Genomic DNA, 22793 nt, shown 5'->3' on the forward strand with positions numbered 1-22793 from the left:
AGGAAGTGGATACCTGATGTGTTGTATTGACTTTAAACCTATCCCATTGAAAAACACAGGGGCTTAGGAATATTTTGGCACTTCCTATTGCTTCCACTAGATGTCACCAGCCTTTACAAAGTGTTTTGAGTCTTCTGGAGGGAGATCTGACCGAACAAGAGCCATGGAACGATGATGTCCCATTAGACACCTGGCGCGCGAGTTCATGTTGGGTACCCTCGTTCCAATACGTTATAAAAGAGTATGCATTCGTCCACCTTGAATATTATTCATGTTCTGGTTAAAAAAGGCCCTAATGTTTTATGCTATACAACGTTTGACATGTTTGAACGAACGGAAATATATTTTTTCCCCTCGTTCATGACGAGAAGTCCGGCTGGCTTACATCATGTGCTAACGAGACGGAGATTTTTGGACATAAATGATGAGCTTTTTTGAACAAAACTACATTCGTTATGGACCTGTGATACCTGGAAGTGACATCTGTTGAAGAGAATCAAAGGTAATGGATTATTTACATAGTATTTTCGATTTTAGATCTCCCCAACATGACGTCTAGTCTGTATCGCAACGCGTATTTTTCTGGGCGCAGTGCTCAGATTATTGCAAAGTGTGATTTCCCAGTAAGGTTATTTTTAAATCTGGCAAGTTGATTGAGTTCAAGAGATGTAAATCTATAATTCTTTAAATGACAATATAATATTTTACCAATGTTTTCTAATTTTAATTATTTAATTTGTGACGCTGACTTGACTGCCGGTTATTGGAGGGAAACGATTTCCTCAACATCAATGCCATAGTAAAACGCTGTTTTTGGATATAAATATGAACTTGATAGAACTAAAAATGCATGCATTGTCTAACATAATGTCCTAGGAGTGTCATCTGATGGAGATTGTAAAAGGTTAGTGCATCATTTTAGCTGGTTTTATGGTTTTGGTGACCCTGTCTTTGACTTGACAAAACATTACACACAACTCTTGTAAATGTACTGTCCTAACATACTCTAAATTTATGCTTTCGCCGTAAAACCTTTTTGAAATCGTAAAACGTGGTTAGATTAAGGAGATGTTTATCTTTCAAATGGTGTAAAATAGTTGTATTTTTTTAAAATTTGAATTTTGACATTTATTTGGATTCAAATTTGCCGCTCTTGAAATGCACCTGCTGTTGATGGAGTGCACCACGGGTGGCACGCTAGCGTCCCACCTAGCCCCAAGAGGTTAATCTAACCACGTTGTCCGATTTCAAAAAGGCTTTACGGCGAAAGCATAAAGTTAGATTATGTTAGGACAGTACATTGAAAATAGCTGTGTGTAATGTTTTGTCAATGCAAAGACAGGCGTCCCCAAAAGCAGAAAACCAGCTAAAATGATGCACTAACCTTTGACAATCTTCATCAGATGACACTCCTAGGACATTATGTTAGACAATACATGCATTTTTTGTTTTATCAAATTCATATTTATATCCAAAAACAGCATTTTACAGTGGCGGTGAAATTCAGAAAAATATTTTCCCTCAAATGCTGCCGGTGAATTAGTGCTACAATTTACAAAATTACTATTCGAAAACATTGATAAATTATAATATTGTCATTCAAAGAATTATAGATTAACATCTCGTGAATGCAACCGCATTGCCAGATTTCAAAATAACTTTACTGGGAAATCACACTTTGCAATAAACGAGGTGCTATGCTAAGAAAAATAGGCTAGGCGATACATGTTAGCACCATCTTGGAACCATCTAAAATCAAATATACTATTGTAAATATTCACTTACCTTTGATTATCTTCATCAGAAGGCACTTCCAGGATTCCCAGGTCCACAACAAATGTAGTTTTGTTCGAAAAAGTTAATAATTTATGTCCCAATAGCTCCTTCTTGTTAGCGCGTTCTGTAGGCTACTCAAAATGTACCGAAGACCGCGGGAGTTGTCGCTACGAAAGAGAAAAAAATATATATTTACGTTCGTTCAAACATGTCAAATGTTGTATAGCATAAGTCTTTAGTCTTTCTGTTACATCTGGAGTATTTCTCTTGTCTTATCCGGTGCCCTGTGTGAATTTAAATATGCTCTCTCTAATTCTCTCTTTCTCTCTTTCTGTCTTTCTCTCGGAGGACCTGAGCCCTAGGACCATGCCTCAGGACTACCTGGTATGATGACTCCTTGCCGTCCCCAGTCCACCTGGCCGTGCTGCTGCTCCAGTTTCAACTGTTCTGCCTGCGGCTATGGAACCCTGACCTGTTCACCGGACGTGCTTGTTGCACCCTCGACAACTACTATGATTATTATTATTTGACCATGCTGGTCATTTATGAACATTTTAACATCTTGACCATGTTCTGTTATAATATCCACCCTGCACAGCCAGAAGAGGACTGGCCACCCCTCATAGCCTGGTTCCTCTCTAGGTTTCTTCCTAGGTTTTTGGCCTTTCTAGGGAGTTTTTCCTAGGGAGTTTTTCCTAGCCACCGTGCTTCTTTCACATGCTTTGCTTGCTGTTTGGGGTTTTAGGCTGGGTTTCTGTACAGCACTTTGAGATATCAGCTGATGTACGAAGGGCTATATAAATAAATTTGATTTGATTTTTCAATCAGAACTTCAATAATATTCAAGGCGGACGATTGCATTGTCTTATAAAACGTTTCGGAAAGAAAGGGTCCCCACACGCATGCGCGTCATAGTAGACATAGCCATCTGCCTATGACCAACTTTCCAGGCCTCTCGTTCGGTCAGTTTTTACAGGAGAACACTCAAACCACTTTGTAAAGACTGTTGACATCTAGTGGAAGCCTTAGGAAGTGCTAAATGAATCCTAACTCACGGTGTGTCTCATAGGCAAAGTGTTGAAGGTGATTCCACAAATCAGATTTCCACTTCATGCATGGAATCTTCTCAGGTTTTGGCATATGAGTTCTGTTATACTCACAGACACCATTCAAACAGTTTTAGAAACTTTAGAGTGTTTCCTATCCAAATCTACTAATTATATGCATATTCTAGTTAGTGGGCAGGAGTAGTAACCAGATTAAATTGGGTACGTTTTTTATCCGGCCGTGCAAATACTGCCCCCTATCCCCAACAGGTTTTAACTGACTTGCTTAGTTAAATAAAGGTTAAATAAAAAATTAAGGTTCCCTCTTCCGGGTACTGAATTGCAAAGCAAACACTCAACCATGAGCACCAAGGAGCTTTCAAAAAAAGTTTTGTAAAGAAGCATAGTCAAATCTATATGAGCAAAGTTTGTAGAGGCCTATCCCAAAGGTGCTTTCACCAAGTATTAACACAGGGGGGTGATCATCATCATCAACATGTATGTTGACCTTGTCTTTAGCAGGAGGATTGACTAGACTTGAGGCCATCCTTTCCATGGATGATGACAATGCCAACACCCTTTGCCCTTCACCCCTGACTGAAGCAGCTGTACTGTAGTGCCAGCCAACTGTGTGTGTGTGTGTGTGTGTGTGTGCGTGCGTGCGTGCGTGCATGTGTGTGCGCCCATGTCTCCTATAAGCCCCATGCTCTAATGGCAGCTGCTGTCCCCTTAATCAGTGGCTGCTCCCAGGGCCATGGGCAGGGAGGTCAGAGGAGAGTCCTTCAGTCCTGGCCCTAAACTCCACTTTGTGCTCCTCTCACTTGTCACAGAGTTTGTTGTCATAGCTCCCCTGACTAACACACACACTCAGAGCCAATAACACCCATCTGCCAAGTAGACTAAGCACAAACAAATACACACACATGCGTGTGCACACACAAATGCATGCGCGCGCACACACACGCCCTCGAACCAGTCACCTCTTCTCCCATGCAACTGTAAGTGCCAGACAACCTTGAGAGTGGCAGGTGGCACCATCTGTCTATTATACAGTACATTGGCCCCGGGGCACATAACTTCACACATACTGGAGCTATCTCTTCACCTACTGCAGGCCCTTACAGAGTGTCAGTACAAGGTATCTCAGATCTCCAAGTCTAATAAATATTGACACACGTCTAACAAATAAAATTGTGTCTGTGGCAGGTAGGCTTTTGACAGAATTGACACACAGACAGCAGAAAAATGGACCACTGTATGCCAACTTTACGGCCCCTAAAATGTTACTTGATCAAACTTTAGGTGTGTATGTAATCACTTCCCTGGGTAGTTTCTCTAAGGGTTCAGTAAAGCCAGGCGGCAGAGCTCACATGATTAACAGCCTGCTGAAGAATGACCTCTCTCCTGCTGGGATGACACAGACTAATGACAACCTTTGCTCTCCTCCCATCACACAGGGCAGGGTGTGGTGTGTGTGTGTGTGTGTGTGTGTGTGTGTGTGTGTGTGTGTGTGTGTGTGTGTGTGTGTGTGTGTGTGTGTGTGTGTGTGGCAGGAGGGGGTTAAGTCAGTTCAGAGGAGGGGTTAAAGTCAGTTCAGAGGAGGGGGTAAAGTCAGTTCAGAAGAGCAGGGTAAAGTCAGTTCAGAGGAGGGGTTACAGAAGGGGATTAAAGTAAGTTCAGAGGAGGGGGATGAAGTCAGTTCAGAGGAGGGGGTTAAAGAAGGGGATTAAAGTAAGTTCAGAGGAGGGGGATGAAGTCAGTTCAGAGGAGGGGGTTAAAGGAGGGGGTTAGAGTCAGTTCAGAGGAAGGGGATTAAGTCAGTTCAGAGGACAGGGGCTAAGTCAGTTCAGAGGAGGGGGGTTAAGTTAGTTCAGATGAGGGGGGTAAAATCAGCTCGGAGGAGGGGGTAAAAGTCAGCTCGGAGGAGGGGGTTGAAGTCAGTTTGGAGGAGGGGAGTAAAGTCAGTTCGGAGGAGGGGAGTAAAGTCAGTTCGGAGGAGGGGGTTGAAGTCAATTCGAAGGAGGGGGTTGAAGTCAATTCGGAGGAGGGGGTAAAAGTCAGTTCAGAGGAGGGGGGTTGAAGTCAGTTCAGAAAAGGGGGTAAAGTCAGTTCAGAAGAGGGGGTAAAGTCAGTTCAGAGGAGGGGGGTTAAGTCAGTTCAGAGTAGGGGGGTTAGGTTAGTTCAGAGGAGGTCAGGTGAGGTCAGTTGAGAGGAGGGGGGTTGACGTCAGTTGAGAGGAGGGGGTTAAAGTCAGTTTGGAGGAGGGGTTAAAGTCAGTTCAGAGGAGGGGGTTGAAGTCAGTTCGGAGGAGGGGGTTAAAGTCAGTTCGGAGGAGGGGGTTGAAGTAAGTTCAGAGGAGGGGGTTGAAGTCAGTTCAGAGGAGGGGGTAAAGTCAGTTCGGAGGAGGGGGTTGTTGTCAGTTCAGAGGAGGGGGTTGAAGTCAGTTCGGAGGAGGGGGTTGAAGTCAGTTCAGAGGAGGGGTTAAAGTCAGTTCAGAGGAGGGGGTTGATTTCAGTTCGGAGGAGGGGGTTGAAGTCAGTTCAGAGGAGGGGGTTGAAGTCAGTTCGGAGGAGGGGGTTAAAGTCAGTTCGGAGGAGGGGTTAAAGTCAGTTTGGGGGAGGGGATTAAAGTCAGTTCGGAGGAGGGGGTTAAAGTCAGTTCGGAGGAGGGGGTTACAGTCATTTCGGAGGAGGGGGGTTAAGTCAGTTCGGAGGAGGGGGTTGAAGTCAGTTAGGAGGAGGGGGTTAAAATCAGTTCAGAGGAGGGGGTTAAAGTCAGATCAGAGGAGGGGGTTGAAGTCAGTTCGGAGGAGGGGGTTAAAGTCAGTTCGGAGGAGGGGGTTTAAGTCAGTTCAGAGGAGGGGGTTGAAGTCAGTTCGGAGGAGGCGGTTAAAGTCAGTTCAGAGGAGGGGAGTAAAGTCAGTTCAGAGGAGGGGGGTTAAGTCAGTTCAGAGTAGGGGGGTTAAGTTAGTTCAGAGGAGGTCAGGTGAGGTCAGTTGAGAGGAGGGGGGTTGACGTCAGTTGAGAGGAGGGGGTTAAAGTCAGTTTGGAGGAGGGGTTAAAGTCAGTTCAGAGGAGGGGGTTGAAGTCAGTTCGGAGGAGGGGGTTAAAGTCAGTTCGGAGGAGGGGGTTGAAGTAAGTTCAGAGGAGGGGGTTGAAGTCAGTTCAGAGGAGGGGGTAAAGTCAGTTCGGAGGAGGGGGTTGTTGTCAGTTCAGAGGAGGGGGTTGAAGTCAGTTCGGAGGAGGGGGTTGAAGTCAGTTCAGAGGAGGGGTTAAAGTCAGTTCAGAGGAGGGGGTTGAAGTCAGTTCGGAGGAGGGGGTTGAAGTCAGTTCAGAGGAGGGGGTTGAAGTCAGTTCGGAGGAGGGGGTTAAAGTCAGTTCGGAGGAGGGGTTAAAGTCAGTTCGGGGGAGGGGATTAAAGTCAGTTCGGAGGAGGGGGTTAAAGTCAGTTCGGAGGAGGGGGTTACAGTCATTTCGGAGGAGGGGGGTTAAGTCAGTTCGGAGGAGGGGGTTGAAGTCAGTTAGGAGGAGGGGGTTAAAATCAGTTCAGAGGAGGGGGTTAAAGTCAGATCAGAGGAGGGGGTTGAAGTCAGTTCGGAGGAGGGGGTTAAAGTCAGTTCGGAGGAGGGGGTTTAAGTCAGTTCAGAGGAGGGGGTTGAAGTCAGTTCGGAGGAGGCGGTTAAAGTCAGTTCGGAGGAGGGGAGTAAAGTCAGTTCAGAGGAGGGGGTAAAGTCAGTTCAGAGGAGGGGTTAAAGTCAGTTCGGAGGAGGGGTTAAAGTCAGTTCAGAGGAGGGTAGTAAAGTCAGTTTGGAGGAGGGATTAAAGTTAGTTCAGAGGAGGGTAGTAAAGTCAGTTCGGAGGAGGGGTTAAAGTCACTTCAGAGGAGGGGAGTAAAGTCAGTTCGGAGGAGGGGAGTAAAGTCAGTTCGGAGGAGGGGGTTAAAGTCAGTACGGAGGAGGGGAGTAAAGTCAGTTCGGAGGAGGGGGTTACAGTCAGTTCCGAGGAGGGGGGTAATCTCAGTACGGAGGAGGGGAGTAAAGTCAGTTCAGAGGAGGGAGTTGAAGTCAGTTCGGAGGAGGGGGTTACAGTCAGTTCCGAGGAGGGGGGTAATGTCAGTTCGGAGGAGGGGGTTGAAGTCAGTTCAGATGAGGGGGTTACAGTCAGTTCAGAAGAGGGGGTAAAGTCAGTTCAGAGGAGGGGGGTTAAGTCAGTTCAGAGTAGGGGGGTTAAGTTAGTTCAGAGGAGGTCAGGTGAGGTCAGTTGAGAGGAAGGGGGTTGACGTCAGTTGATAGGAGGGGGTTAAACTCAGTTTGGAGGAGGGGTTAAAGTCAGTTCAGAGGAGGGGGTTGAAGTCAGTTCGGAGGAGGGGGTTAAAGTCAGTTCGGAGGAGGGGGTTTAAGTAAGTTCAGAGGAGGGGGTTGAAGTCAGTTCAGAGGAGGGGGTAAAGTCAGTTCGGAGGAGGGGGTTAAAGTCAGTTCGGAGGAGGGGGTTGAAGTCAGTTCAGAGGAGGGGGTTGAAGTCAGTTCGGAGGAGGGGGTTGAAGTCAGTTCAGAGGAGGGGGTTGAAGTCAGTTCAGAGGAGGGGGTAAAGTCAGTTCGGAGGAGGGGGTTAAAGTCAGTTCGGAGGAGGGGGTTGAAGTCAGTTCAGAGGAGGGGGTTGAAGTCAGTTCGGAGGAGGGGGTTGAAGTCAGTTCAGAGGAGGGGTTAAAGTCAGTTCAGAGGAGGGGGTTAAAGTCAGTTCGGAGGAGGGGATTGAAGTCAGTTCAGAGGAGGGGGTTGAAGTCAGTTCGGAGGAGGGGGTTAAAGTTAGTTCGGAGGAGGGGTTAAAGTTAGTTCGGGGGAGGGGATTAAAGTCAGTTCGGAGGAGGGGGTTGAAGCCAGTTCAGAGGAGGGGGTTGAAGTCAGTTCGGAGGAGGGGGTTAAAGTCAGTTCGGAGGAGGGGTTAAAGTCAGTTCGGAGGAGGGGGTTAAAGTCAGTTCGGAGGAGGGGTTAAAGTCAGTTCGGGGGAGGGGATTAAAGTCAGTTCGGAGGAGGGGGTTAAAGTCAGTTCGGAGGAGGGGTTAAAGTCAGTTCGGAGGAGGGGGTTACAGTCATTTCGGAGGAGGGGGGTTAAGTCAGTTCGGAGGAGGGGGTTGAAGTCAGTTAGGAGGAGGGGGTTAAAATCAGTTCGGATGAGGGGGGTTAAGTCAGTTCAGAGGAGGGGGTTGAAGTCAGTTGGGAGGAGGCGGTTAAAGTCAGTTCGGAGGAGGGGGTAAAGTCAGTTCAGAGGAGGGGTTAAAGTCAGTTCGGAGGAGGGGTTAAAGTCAGTTCAGAGGAGGGTAGTAAAGTCAGTTTGGAGGAGGGGGTTAAAGTCAGTTCAGAGGAGGGGAGTAAAGTCAGTTCGTAGGAGGGGTTAAAGTCAGTTCAGAGGAGGGGAATAAAGTCAGTTCGGAGGAGGGGGTTACAGTCATTTCGGAGGAGGGGGTTAAAGTCAGTTCGGAGGAGGGGGTTGAAGTCAGTTCGGAGGAGGCGGTTAAAGTCAGTTCGGAGGAGGGGAGTAAAGTCAGTTCAGAGGAGGGGGTAAAGTCAGTTCAGAGGAGGGGTTAAAGTCAGTTCGGAGGAGGGGTTAAAGTCAGTTCCGAGGAGGGTAGTAAAGTCAGTTCGGAGGAGGGGTTAAAGTCACTTCAGAGGAGGGGAGTAAAGTCAGTTCGGAGGAGGGGAGTAAAGTCAGTTCGGAGGAGGGGGTTAAAGTCAGTACGGAGGAGGGGAGTAAAGTCAGTTCGGAGGAGGGGGTTACAGTCAGTTCCGAGGAGGGGGGTAATCTCAGTACGGAGGAGGGGAGTAAAGTCAGTTCAGAGGAGGGAGTTGAAGTCAGTTCGGAGGAGGGGGTTACAGTCAGTTCCGAGGAGGGGGGTAATGTCAGTTCGGAGGAGGGGGTTGAAGTCAGTTCAGATGAGGGGGTTACAGTCAGTTCAGAAGAGGGGGTAAAGTCAGTTCAGAGGAGGGGGGTTAAGTAAGTTCAGAGGAGGGGGTTGAAGTCAGTTCAGAGGAGGGGGTAAAGTCAGTTCGGAGGAGGGGATTGAAGTCAGTTCAGAAGAGGGGGTTGAAGTCAGTTCGGAGGAGGGGGTTAAAGTCAGTTCGGAGGAGGGGTTAAAGTTAGTTCGGGGGAGGGGATTAAAGTCAGTTCGGAGGAGGGGGATGAAGTCAGTTCAGAGGAGGGGGTTGAAGTCAGTTCGGAGGAGGGGGTTAAAGTCAGTTCGGAGGAGGGGTTAAAGTCAGTTCGGAGGAGGGGGTTAAAGTCAGTTCGGAGGAGGGGTTAAAGTCAGTTCGGGGGAGGGGATTAAAGTCAGTTCGGAGGAGGGGGTTAAAGTCAGTTCGGAGGAGGGGTTAAAGTCAGTTCGGAGGAGGGGGTTACAGTCAGTTCGGAGGAGGGGGTTGAAGTCAGTTCGGAGGAGGGGGTTGAAGTCAGTTAGGAGGAGGGGGTTAAAATCAGTTCGGATGAGGGGGGTAAAGTCAGTTCAGAGGAGGGGGTTGAAGTCAGTTGGGAGGAGGCGGTTAAAGTCAGTTCGGAGGAGGGGGTAAAGTCAGTTCAGAGGAGGGGTTAAAGTCAGTTCGGAGGAGGGGTTAAAGTCAGTTCAGAGGAGGGTAGCAAAGTCAGTTAGGAGGAGGGGTTAAAGTCAGTTTGGAGGAGGGGGTTAAAGTCAGTTAGGAGGGGAGTAAAGTCAGTTCGTAGGAGGGGTTAAAGTCAGTTCAGAGGAGGGGAATAAAGTCAGTTTGGAGGAGGGGTTAAAGTCAGTTCAGAGGAGGGGAGTAAAGTCAGTTCGGAGGAGGGGTTAAAGTTAGTTCGGAGGAGGGGTTAAAGTCAGTTCAGAGGAGGGGAGTAAAGTCAGTTAGGAGGAGGGGTTAAAGTCAGTTCGGAGGAGGGGTTAAAGTCAGTTCAGAGGAGGGGAGTAAAGTCAGTTCGGAGGAGGGGTTAAAGTCAGTTCGGAGGAGGGGAGTAAAGTCAGTTCGGAGGAGGGGGTTGAAGTCAGTTCGGAGGAGGGGGTTGAAGTCAGTTCAGAGGAGGAGAGTGAAGTCAGTTCAGAGGAGGGGTTAAAGTCAGTTCAGAGGAGGGGTTAAAGTCAGTTCAGAGGAGGGGGTTACAGTCAATTCAGAGGATGGGAGTAAAGTCAGTTCAGAGGAGGGGTTACAGTCAATTCAGAGGATGGGAGTAAAGTCAGTTCAGAGAAGGGGGTTAAAGTCAGTTCAGAGAAGGGGGTTAAAGTCAGTTCGGAGGAGGGGGTTGAAGTCAATTCGGAGGAGAGGGTAAAAGTCAGTTGAGAGGAGGGGGGTTAGAGTCAGATCGGAAAAGGGGGTAAAGTCAGTTCAGAGGAGGGGGTAAAGTCAGTTCAGAGGAGGGGGGTTAAGTCAGTTCAGAGGAGGGGGGTTGAGGTCAGTTGAGAGGAGGGGGGTTGAGGTCAGTTGAGAGGAGGGGGTTAAAGTCAGTTCAGAGGAGGGGTTAAAGTCAGTTCAGAGGAGGGGGGTTGAAGTCAGTTCAGAGGAGGGGGTTAAAGGCAATTTCGGATGAGGGGGTTAAAGTTAGTTCGGAGGAGGGGAGTAAAGTCAGTTCAGAGGAGGGGGTAAAGTCAGTTCAGAGGAGGGGTTAGAGTCAGTTCGGATGAGGGGTTAAAGTCAGTTCGGAGGAGGGGAGTAAAGTCAGTTCGGAGGAGGGGGTAAAGTCAGTTCAGAGTAGGGGTTAAAGTCAGTTCGGAGGAGGGGAGTAAAGTCAGTTCAGAGTAGGGGTTAAAGTCAGTTCAGAGGAGGGGTTAGAGTCAGTTCGGATGAGGGGTTAAAGTCATTTCGGAGGAGGGGAGTAAAGTCAGTTCGGAGGAGGGGTTAAAGTCAGTTTGGAGGAGGGGTTAAAGGAGGGGGTTAAAGTCAGTTCAGAGGGGTTGGGTTAAGACAATTCAAAGGCGGGTTAAAGTTAGTTCAGAGGAGGGGGTAAGTTCAGTGTTCCTTTATAACAATAAGGCAATTTGGTCCTCACAAATCTCTAGCCTTAATACAACGTCATTTCATATACTGAAAAAGGAACATCTGTCTACAGACCTTAATGTAACATGAATTAACTCATATCTGGGATGATATCAGAAACGAAGCCAAGCAGCCCCTCTAATGATAAGACAAGAGAATCCATTTGAGTTCCTCCTAATTCAGTTGGAAAGGAAGGTAACTTCGTATAATGCTTTTACAAACCTGCTATCGCGAGGTGTTTACAGCCTGCAACAGATTCTGCAGTACTGTAGCGTATTATCCTCTATCTGTTTGAAATCAGGGCAATCTAGATGTAAATCACTCTCCAATCATAGTACAAAAACCCATCATTCAATCCCTTCTTCATCCTTATCAAACACATAGTATGACTGATAATTCCACCGGCTCTGATGACCAAAGTGAAAGACAGAAGACTGAACACACACTCACAGTTCCTCTTCTACATTCAAGAGGATAAAACTAAACGGGTGTTTCCATCTACCATTGCAGTGTGCAGACAAAACCCAATATGCCAACCTGAGAGCCCAAACACTAGCCTGGTCTCAACTCTGCAATACCAGATCTGGGACCAGGCTACCAAAAATGCAGCTTGAGGAGAGGTGGAACTGAGTGGAGAGGAGATAGTGTAGTGTGTAACGAGTAATAAACAGTGTACTGACTGGCCTGTGTTTCTTCTGCAGGCTGTTCTTGTTCTTCTTCTTGCCGTTGGTCTGAGGAGCCAGGCGTGGGTTGTTGTTTTCCTGGTCAGAATGCTGGTGATGGTTGCTATGGTTGTTGTGGTGGTTGTTAAGGTGGTTGTTGTGGGCTTTGCGGGTGTCCAGGCTGAATCCGTTAGGGACCCTGGGGGGCTTCTTCTTGTGCAGGGGGGGGCCTGCCTGGTTCTCCTGATGGTTCTCCTGGTTCTCCCTGCACTCCTGGGGCTTCATGGTCAGGTCCTTCTGGAGAGGAAGAGGGGAGAGGTGAGAGGTCAATTTTAGAATAAGGCTGTAATGTAACAAAATGTGGAAAAAGTAAAGGGCTGTGAATACTTTCTGAAGGCACTGTATATTCTGTAAAGAAAGAGGAGAGAAGAGGGGAGGTAAACACTCCATTACACTGAAACAAAGTAATTCAGGGTCAAGTCTTTCAAGCAACAGAGAGCGGAGAATAGACCGATAGCTGGGTCTTTATTTGACAATTTGAAAAATACAACTCCAGCCACAAAAGTACAGTGCAGGGGAGAAGGGGAGAGATGACAACTATACTGAAACAAATAAAGTATTTATTATTATCTTGTCGCTTGAGCGTACCAAAAGCAATTACATTCATTTAAATACATAATCCTGACAAAATAAGCCTCCTACACCTGATAAAGAGAGCTCATTACGATGATCATGAAAGCTAGGCTTAAAAATAGATAACAAATTCACATTTACAAATGCCAGTTAGGAAGTAAGTAGCTATTGTATCTGTGTTCTCCAGTGAGCCGTACTAAGAGAGAATGTTCTTCTCCCCTACAGAGGCCCACTGTGGGTCGTTAAGCACTAACGACACATTACACTTAAACATATTGTCACAGGAGAGTCTCATAGGCTAAGGATAGGAAAGCACCACGTTGCCTGTCTGTGATTAACCACATATCTATTAGAGCACGGCTGAGGATTAGGACACTCACACACACAGCAAATTGGCCAGTGTTACCTAGTGGTTATTTTTCAGTGTAACATTTCTAGTGCTGATTCAGGAGCAAAATTACATCTGTAAGTGTTAAATTAACACTCATTGGTGTAAAATAACCCCAGTGCTGGTGTTAATAACCACGGTTGAACCAAAACCACGCCCATCATTATCATATTTCCCAGCATGCTCTATTGTAGGTTGCTTTTTAGAATTGTTTGTTTCAATATCTATGTTTTTACATTGATTGATTAATTAATCTTATACTACTCAAATATAAATAACATACATTTTTCTAAACTAATCCAATCTGTTACTTGGACTTATTGCACCCGTTACTGAAATGGTTATTCCAGTCTAGATGCTTTAGGTAGTCTCATATCTTAGGCTTCCCAACCCTGTCGGTCATTCTGAATTCAGGTTGCGGGTGAATAAAATTCCAAATGTTAGATATCCCAACTCTGGCTGAATTCCATTAGGAATTACACATCACTTTGCAAGCCAGCATAATGTGACTTGCAGGCCTAATGTGGCCTGTAAAACATGAGTTTTAGGCCACTGTATTAAGGTAAAACTAGGCCCTCAAAATAAGGCCTTATGAAAGATTGTATTGTCTTAAAGAATTGTATTTTATTGAAAAACATATTCACTTAGGATCTTACCTGGTGAAGGACTGGAAATGAATGAATGCAACAACCATGTCTCTGTCACTAACAAATACAGTCAATGAAGTTCACCCTGTCAACACTCCCACACCCCCTGGTAAAACAGTGGGCACTTACACCTACACTACACTCCAATAACCAAACAAACCAATAACCAATACACCAGCCCTCACATCTCCTGTAATGTGCACTATTTTCCAACCAGATGGGGTTATACAGTTCAGAGGAGGGGGGGTTAAGTCAGTTCAGAGGGGGGGTTAAGACAGTTCAGGGGGGGTTAAGTCAGTTCAGAGGAGTGGGGTTAAGTCAGGTCAGTTCAGAGGAGAGGGGTAAAGTCAGTTCAGAGGAGGGGGTAAAGTCAGTTCAGAGGAGGGGGTAAAGTCAGTTCAGAGCAGGGGTGTAAAGTCAGTTCAGAGGAGGGGTAAAGTCAGTTCAGAGCAGGGGGGGAAAGTCAGTTCAGAGCAGGGGGGTAAAGTCAGTTCAGAGGAGGGGTAAAGTCAGTTCAGAGGAGGTGTAAAGTCAGTTCAGAGCAGGGGTAAAGTCAGTTCAGAGGAGGGGGTAAAGTCAGTTCAGAGCAGGGGTGTAAAGTCAGTTCAGAGGAGGGGTAAAGTCAGTTCAGAGCAGGGGGGGAAAGTCAGTTCAGAGCAGGGGGGTAAAGTCAGTTCAGAGGAGGGGGTAAAGTCAGTTCAGAGCAGGGGGTAAAGTCAGTTCAGAGGAGGGGGTAAAGTCAGTTCAGAGCAGGGGGGTAAAGTCAGTTCAGAGGAGGGGTAAAGTCAGTTCAGAGGAGGGGGTAAAGTCAGTTCAGAGGAGGGGGTAAAGTCAGTTCAGAGCAGGGGGGTAAAGTCAGTTCAGAGGAGGGGTAAAGTCAGTTCAGAGGAGGGGGTAAAGTCAGTTCAGAGCAGGGGTGTAAAGTCAGTTCAGAGGAGGGGTAAAGTCAGTTCAGAGCAGGGGGGGAAAGTCAGTTCAGAGGAGGGGGTAACGTCAGTTAAGAGCAGGGGGTAAAGTCAGTTCAGAGGAGGGGGGTAAAGTCAGTTCAGAGGAGGGGGTAAAGTCAGTTCAGAGCAGGGGGGTAAAGTCAGTTCAGAGGAGGGGGTAAAGTCAGTTCAGAGCAGGGGGGTAAGGTCAGTTCAGAGGAGGGGGTAAAGTCAGTTCAGAGCAGGGGGGTAAAGTCAGTTCAGAAGAGGGGGGTAAAGTCAGTTCAGAGGAGGGGGTAAAGTCAGTTCAGAGGAGGGGGGTAAAGTCAGTTCAGAGCAGGGGGGTAAAGTCAGTTCAGAGGAGGGGGTAAAGTCAGTTCAGAGGAGGGGGTAAAGATATCAGAAACGAAGCCAAGCAGCCCCTCTAATGATAAGACACAATTAAAGAATCCATTTGAGTTTCCCCTAATTCAGTTGGAAAGGAATGTAACATCGTATTTTCCAACGAGATGGGGTTATACAGTTTGACTGGGGGATCAATATAACAAGTAATCTGCCACATAGAGGCTGTGTAGTGTACTGTACTGGAGCCATCCAAGCTAAACCTATGGAACAAATCAATGATATTATCTGTAAGGGGACTCATTTTGTTCCAGGCTTGTAGTAGCAGCAGGAGGAGCCACTCCATCCAGTCGCAGAGCCAATAGACAGACATTATAAACTGTCAACTCAAGTGACAGAGTTCCAGAATGGGTAGGTTGATGAGGATAATGGGTTTGGTGGGAGTGTTGGCTCTGATTCACTGAACCATTACCTTTACAACAAAGCCTAATTTTCCTCACAGAAAAACAAACAAATGCTGCATGCATCAACTAATTGTGTTCTCCTTTGTCTTCCACTCTCATCCAACACAAATAATGCAACAAGGCATGCATTGTCATTGTTAGTGTGATGTGTGGTTCTATGCCTCTTAAGAATCTGTTGTAATTTTTTTTTTAAAGACTATCCGTTGTGCATGTTCTTTTAAAGATGGAATCCACAGCCTACCAAGTGGCGCAGCGATCCAAGGCACTCCATCGCAGTGCTAGAGGCATCAGTACAGACCCGGGTTTGATCCAAGGCCCTGTCGCAGCCGGCCGCGACCGGGAGACCCATGAGGCGGCACACAATTGGCCCAGCGTAGTCCGGGTTAGGGGAGGGTTTGGCCGGCCGGGATCTCCTTGTCCCATCGCGCTCTAGCGATTCCTTGTGCCGGACGGGCACAGTGCACGCTGACTTTGGTCGCCAGCTGTACGGTGTTTCCTCCGACACATTGGTGCGGCTGGCTTCTGGGTTAAGCGAGCAGTGTATCAAGAAGCAGTGCGGCTTGACCGGGTTGTGTTTCGGAGGACGCATGGCTCTCGACCTTCGCCTCTCCCGAGTCCGTACGGAAGTTGCAGCGATGGGAAAAGACTGTAACTACCAATTGGATATCACAAAATTGGGAATTCGCTGTAAGGGAAACAGTGCCACTGTCCGCTCCACAACCGTTGTTATTATTTTGTTGATGAAGCGGAGGTGAGGAGCATTGCCCAACATAGGACATATTCTGCTGTTCTCTCATGCGTGCAATGTCAGAGGCGGAAAAGCTGTGTTTGGTGTCTGCGGTAACTTCTTTGTTGTTGTGAAATCTTAAACGAACGTGGCAGTTTCACCATTAAGGTTTCCAGCTTTAAAAATGGCAGGACAAATTCCAGGATCCAGATCATACGCCAGGTTTAAGAACATATCATATGATGTCTAAAATACAGCACAAATCAGTTTTCATGCTCAATAGACTTCACAATGTGTTTCACTCCTGTGAAGGGCTGAGATATATGTGAAATAGAAAATACTATACATTGCCAGTTGAGGATTGGAAATGTTTGGGAGAAAAATGAAAAGCAAATGGTTACCTAGCCTAATGCTTGAGTCTGGAATAAAACAGTATTAGGAGGGAAAACACTTCTTCCACAAACTAGCTGTTAACTTCAAACAAATTCTGTTGAACAAGTCACCCAGTATAAAATTGTGAATGTGGATTTGTAGTGCTTTTTCCTCCTGCTATAAAATAGGACAATTGCTGATAGTAAAGACAGAATTATAAACTTTCAGTCACCTTTAAACTTGTGTTAACTGCAGTATCTCCATATAAATCACACATTTTGCCCTGACCCTCTCTCCACTCCTCAACACAGGGATGCAACAACTTAAAAACATATCTCTCTCTTTGGAACAAAACCAAGCACGTGTTTGATTATATCTGTTCTGTTCTTCTGATTGCGACTCCCCTTGGAAAACCATCAAACAGAATCAGAGGTTTCAGAAGGCTCAACTTGACAGAACACAATGAAGTAGTTAAACCCGCCAGGCACAAAAAGGCAGTTTGTCTGGGGCCAAGCAATAGTATAAGTGTGCTGCGTGTTCATTAGTGAGTGTGTGTGAGTGTGTGTGTATGTGTGATCACCCAGACACAGTGGAGGCCTGCTTAACTAATCAAACTCCACTCAGATCTGTGCTGGGAGCAGGTCCAGATATCATTGCACCATACACCAATCCACCACGCTAAACACAGAGAAGCTGTCCAGATATCACTGAACCATACAGCATCCACCACGCGAAACACAGAGAAGCTGTCCAGATATCACTGAACCATACAGCATCCACCACGCTAAACACAGAGAAGCTGTCCAGATATCACTGAACCATACAGCATCCACCACGCTAAACACAGAGAAGCTGTCCAGATATCACTGAACCATACAGCATCCACCACGCTAAACAACAGTGAGTGTGAATGATCCTAGAAATAGAATGAATTCATATTGGAAAATGATGCAGCACATGACAAAAGCAGAAGATGACTACTGTATAAGAATGTATGTTAATTAGGCTTAAAAAGTAGAATCCCTTATGAGCAATGCTACTTGCAATGCATTATTCTTTTGAATTCAATTCATTTGGATTGTTCAACATATTGTTATTCACCCTTCATGGAAAGGCCTTGACTAAATCAGCAGACGTGTCTATAATAACAGTACTATGAATAAAAGTCAACCAAATACACCAGCTATTTCACCTCACAGTATCCATCTCTCTGTTGCCTAGAGAGTGAGAGAGGGTAAAGCAACTTTCCATCCCAGCCGTGGTGAATCAGGAGGAGAAGAAAGTAAGTGGACACTTCATGGCTATGCTCTGCCTTTACCAGCTGCATGACTCAAAACATTCCCAGAAATGTTCAATATGCACAGAAAGCTTATTTCTCAGAAATGTTATACACAAATTTGTTTACATCCCTATTTGTAAACATAATCCATCCAACTGACAGGTGTGGCATACTAAGAAGCTTATTAAACAGCATGATCATTACACAGGTGCACCTTGTGCTGGGGACAATAAAATGCCACTAAAAAATATGCAGCTTTATTACACAACACAATTTTACAGATGTCTCAAGTTTTAAGGCAGCGTGCAATTGGCATGCTGACTACAGAATGTCCACCAGAGCTGTTGCCAGAGAATTTAATGTTAATTTCTCTACCATAAGCCGCCTCCAACGTCGTTTTAGAGAATTTGGCAGTACGTCCAACCGGCCTCACAACTGCAGACCACATGTAACCACTCCAGCCCAGGACCTCCACATCCGGCTTCTTCACCTGCGGGATCGTCTGAGACTAGCCACCTGGACAGCTGATGAAACTGTGTTTGCCAAACCGGAGAATTTCTGCACAAACTGTCAGAAACCATCTCAGGGAAGCTCATCTGTGTCCTCGTCGTCGTCACCAGGGTCTTGACCTGACTGTAGTTCGGCATCGTAACCGACTTCAGTGGGCAAATGTTCACCTTCGATGGCCACTGGCATGTTGGAAAAGTGTGCTCTTCACGGATGAATCCTTGTTTCAACTGTACCGGGCAGATGGCCGATAGCGTGTATGGCATTGTGTGGGTGAGCGGTTTGTGAACAGAGTCCCCATGGTGGCGATCCTGAGGCCCATTGTCATGCTATTCATCCGCCGCCATTACCTCATGCTTCAGCATGATAATGCACAGCACCAAGTCGGAAAGATCTGTACAGAATTCCCGGAAGCTGAAAATGTCCCAGTTCTTCCATGGCCTGCATACTCATCAGACATGTCACCCATTAAGCATGTTTGGAATGCTCTGGATCGACCTGTACGACAGCGTGTTCCAGTTCCCGCCAATATCCATCAACTTCACACAGCCATTGAAGAGGAGTGGGACAATATTACACAGTCCACAATCAACAGCCTGATCAACTCTATGTGAAGGAGATGTGTCGTGCTGCATGAAGCAAATGGTGGTCACACGAGATACTAACTGGTTTTCTGATCCAATCCCCTACCTTTTTTTTAGGTATCTGTAACCAACAGTCTTGTGAAATCCATAGTTTAGGGCCTTATTAATTTATTTCATTTGACTGATTTCCTTTTATGAACTGTAACTCAGTAAAATCTTTGAAATTGTTGCATGTTGCGTTTATATTTTAGTTCAATGTGTATTTACCAGTCAAGGCTGCTAGAAGACATTGAAAGCGGCTCTTCTATGGCCTATGTTACGCAAGGAATTCAATGGCCTAAAGTAAGCAATACTACTACTGCTGTTCAACAATGTGTCTGGAGGCAAGCAGACTAACAGCTCTGCTCTGTCTAATGTATGAGTGGTATAGCAGCGAGGGCATCACAGAGGCAGAAATAAAAGGGGGTGATCATTTCTACAAAGAACACATCATTGGCAGTTTGAAAAGCTTGGGAGAATGCTGAATAACCATGGCTCATGATTCATACCCAGGGACACGAGACAAACTGCAATGAAGCTGCCGCTCACAGATGTTATGTGGATAGAGAGAGGGAGATCAGAGAAGATCAACCGCGACCAGCTCTAAGTATCTCATAATGTTTTAATAGCTTTGAAACCATTCTGAAACCATTCTGTCGCTCAGGGCTCTAGGGTAGAAAGAACCGCTGGCAATTCCACTGTCTCACATTCAAATCAAATTAGGGCGGTGCAGTTGCCGTACCAGGCTGTGACACAGCCCGACAGGATGCTCTCAATTGTGCATCTGTAAAAGTTTGTCAGGGTTTTGGGTGACAAGCCAAATTTCTTCAGCCTCCTGAGGTTGAAGAGGCGCTGTTGCGCCTTCTTCACCACACTGCCTGTGTGAGTGGACCATTTCAGTTTGTCTGTGATGTGTACGCCATTGTAAAGGTCTCTCTGGTATCAGCAGTGGCTCAAAACAAACCCCCTCTTCCTCTCTGCTAGCGAATGCTTTAAAGTGCAGATAAGACAACGTCTCGAGTGTATACAAAGGCAAGGGTGTCTGAAGCCTCTACAGCCACTGAGGCGAGGTGAGCAGTGAATTACTCCCCAACAGACAACACCATCTACAATGTGTTTATACGCACGCCTTTGTCTCTGTCTCCTGTGTTGATATGATAGCACATCCAGACCAATATCGGGCCTAGCAGCAGACTTCAAAAAATCCATAGCCAGCACACACACATAGATACTGTAAATACACACCCGCACAGGTGCACGGACACACGCACCAAACGCACACCAGTCTGGACAATCTGCTGGCATGTGCCTCATACAACAGAGACAAACCATTTTTTTAAATCTCTCCCTCTCTCTCTCTGTTCAGACAAACAGCACAACAAAAATGTTAAATTAACTTGACAAGAGGATATCTGCTGATCTGATTTCCTGATTGTGTTGGTTGTTCAACAACAGCAGACCCTTGGTAAGTTCATTTCACACACAGGACCCTAACAGGCTGGGGACTGGAGATGGGGAGCCTCGATCTGAAAGAAGAACAGAAGAAGAAGAGATTCCATTTGTATCACTCTTGTATTATTCCTTCACTCTGCTTGGTCCCGAGGGCAGCACAACCAGTCCCCCTCTCTAAAAGTACAGCAGCGCAGCGCTGTGTCATGGCTGGCTCTGCTCAACAGATCATATCAAAGACAAGAATCACAGCGCCTGCTGTCTGCTGCATCAGAGACTCAGGGAGAGGCTCAGGAGAATCATCATAACATGCACTGCTTAGCAATATGATGACGCCCTCTGGCAACATAATGTAACAGACAAGGAAGATGTCTAACTGGAACAATTCCCATTCAGCTATAAAACTACCTTTCTAGCTCAATGCAAAACCAACAGATCCAGATCTATGTGTGTAACATATTAGGTTAGGCATTAGAACTACAGTATAGTACAGTAACCACACACAGTGCAGAGAAACATTACCAAGCCCTGACAGCACAGCACCCTAATGAGTGGCAAACATATTCAGCATCAGTCATACAAGCACACAACATTTACCCTCATTAAATACACATGAGGAGTGGAGCACTGAGTGTGTGTGTGTGTCACATTGAACAGATAGAGCCTGTCAGGCTGGTTATTCTGATGGTAATGATCATGTACTGGCTTCTAAAAGGCAATGCGGTGGTATTCATTAAGAAGGCTGCATTTACACAAGCAGCCCAATTCTGATCTTTTTTCCCCCCACTAATTGGTGTTTTTAATTTTTTTATTTATTTCACCTTTATTTAACCAGGTAGGCAAGTTGAGAACAAATTCTCATTTACAATTGCGACCTGGCCAAGATAAAGCAAAGCAGTTTGACACATACAACAACACAGAGTTACACATGGAGTAAAACAAACATACAGTCAATAATATAGTAGAAAAATAAGTCTATATACAAAGTGAGCAAATGAGGTGAAATAAGGGAGGTAAAGGCAAAAAAGGCCATGGTGGCGAAGTAAATACAATATAGCAAGTAAAACACTGGAATAGTAGATTTGCAGTAGAAGAAAGTGCAAAGTAGAAATAGAAATAATGGGGTGCAAAGGAGCAAAATAAATAAATAAATACAGTAGGGGAAGAGGTAGTTGTTTGGGCTAAATGATAGATGGGCTATGTACAGGTGCAGTAATCTGTGAGCTGCTCTGACAGCTGGTGCTTAAAGCTAGTGAGGAAGATAAGTGTTACCAGTTTCAGAGATTTTTGTAGTTCGTTCCAGTCATTGGCAGCAGAGAACTGGAAGGAGAGGCGGCCGAAGGAGGAATTGGCTTTGGGGGTGACCAGAGAGATATAGCTGCTGGAGCGCGTGCTACAGGTGGGTGCTGCTATGGTGACCAGCGAGCTGAGATAAGGGAGAACTTTACCTAGCAGGGTCTTGTAGATGACCTGGAGCCAGTGGGTTTGGCGACGAGTATGAAGCGAGGGCCAGCCAACGAGAGCGTACAGGTCACAGTGGTGGGTAGTATATGGGGCTTTGGTGACAAAACAGAGGGCACTGTGATAGACTGCATCCAATTTATTGAGTAGGGTATTGGAGGCTATTTTGTAAATGACATCGCCGAAGTCGAGGATCGGTAGGATGGTCAGTTTTACGAGGGTATGTTTGGCAGCATGAGTGAAAGATGCTTTGTTGCGAAATAGGAAGCCAATTCTAGATTTAACTTTGGATTGGAGATGTTTGATGTGAGTCTGGAAGGAGAGTTTACAGTCTAACCAGACACCTAGGTATTTGTAGTTGTCCACATATTCTAAGTCAGAACCGTCCAGAGTAGTGATGCTGGACGGGCGGGCAGGTGCAGGCAGCGATCGGTTGAAGAGCATGCATTTAGTTTTACTTATATTTAAGAGTCTTCTGACCAATCAAATATGATATTTTTCAGAGCTGATTGGTCAAAAGATCAATTAGTGAAAAAAAAGATCTGAATTGGGCTGCCTGTGTGAACAACCCATGTAGCGTAGATTGTAAAGATCATAAATAGTAAATAGTCAGAAAGACAATCATCTTGTACTGAAATCTATCAAATCGTGGCAGACATAGTAGAGTGGATTTTCTCTTTGAAGCCCTAACCCTCTTCAGATTAACTAATTCCTCCTTATTTGATGACAGACGCGAAAGGAAATTAAGCGTTTGCTTGAACAGGCAGAGAGAAAGAGATTGGACATTCATACATATCTATTCAATGCAGTGGATCACATTATTACTCATTTGGACCTATTCATTTACTACTATTAGATTATCATTTAGGGGTGGAAACAATGCAAAACAAACAAACCCTTGGCAAGAACACATAATAAGACGTACGCTATAACTGTAGGCTATAACTGTAGGCTATAACTGGTAGCAGCATAATCAGACATTATACATATTTTAGATATTCACTGCCTTACATGATATAGTCATTTAGCCGAGCAGACCATGAACATATTGCTGTATCTCAAAACATTCCAAATGCACAAAGAAAGAGAACGGGAGGGAGGAGGAGGAGGAGAGGGATTATTGGGAGAATGTCAATACAGACAATGAATAATGGGGAAAGAGAAGAGAGAGAGAGTACTCAGATCAGGTGAGGTTTCAGAGTAAAGCTGAGAGTTTCTCTCTTTCTGCTCATTCCTCTCCCCTTGTCTTCTCTCTCAACCATCTCCTCCATTATCCGGACCACTATAGGGAGATACTAGGGAGAAGGTAGTAATCCTGTATACATACTGTATAGGCCACTGCTGTTCTGTACTGTAACTGTTACCATTCATTTCTGTGCTCAATAACTCACACACTCCTCTCCTCATGATTTAAGTGTGTATCCTTTAGTGCTCTAAAACATAAGTTGTTTGCGCACTGCGGTGATGCCGGAACAACAATGGTAGTACAACAACAGCTCTC

The 22793-nt window shown here is 45.8% G+C and overlaps 1 protein-coding gene across 2 annotated transcripts in view; it reads right to left on the reverse strand.

The window, feature by feature from the left end:
• Window positions 1-22793, reverse strand: part of LOC106603524 (autism susceptibility gene 2 protein homolog) — a 475162-nt gene that overhangs the window by 375355 nt on the left and 77014 nt on the right. For both annotated transcript variants that reach the window (XM_045717116.2, XM_014197337.3), the window contains exon 2: window positions 11493-11771. In XM_045717116.2, coding sequence (XP_045573072.2) covers window positions 11493-11771 — 279 coding nt within the window. The remainder of the gene's footprint in view (window positions 1-11492; window positions 11772-22793) is intronic.

Source organism: Salmo salar, chromosome 04 (assembly GCF_965601325.2).
Source record: "Salmo salar chromosome 04, fSalSal1, whole genome shotgun sequence".
In the NCBI taxonomy this organism is placed as follows: Eukaryota; Metazoa; Chordata; class Actinopteri; order Salmoniformes; family Salmonidae; genus Salmo; species Salmo salar.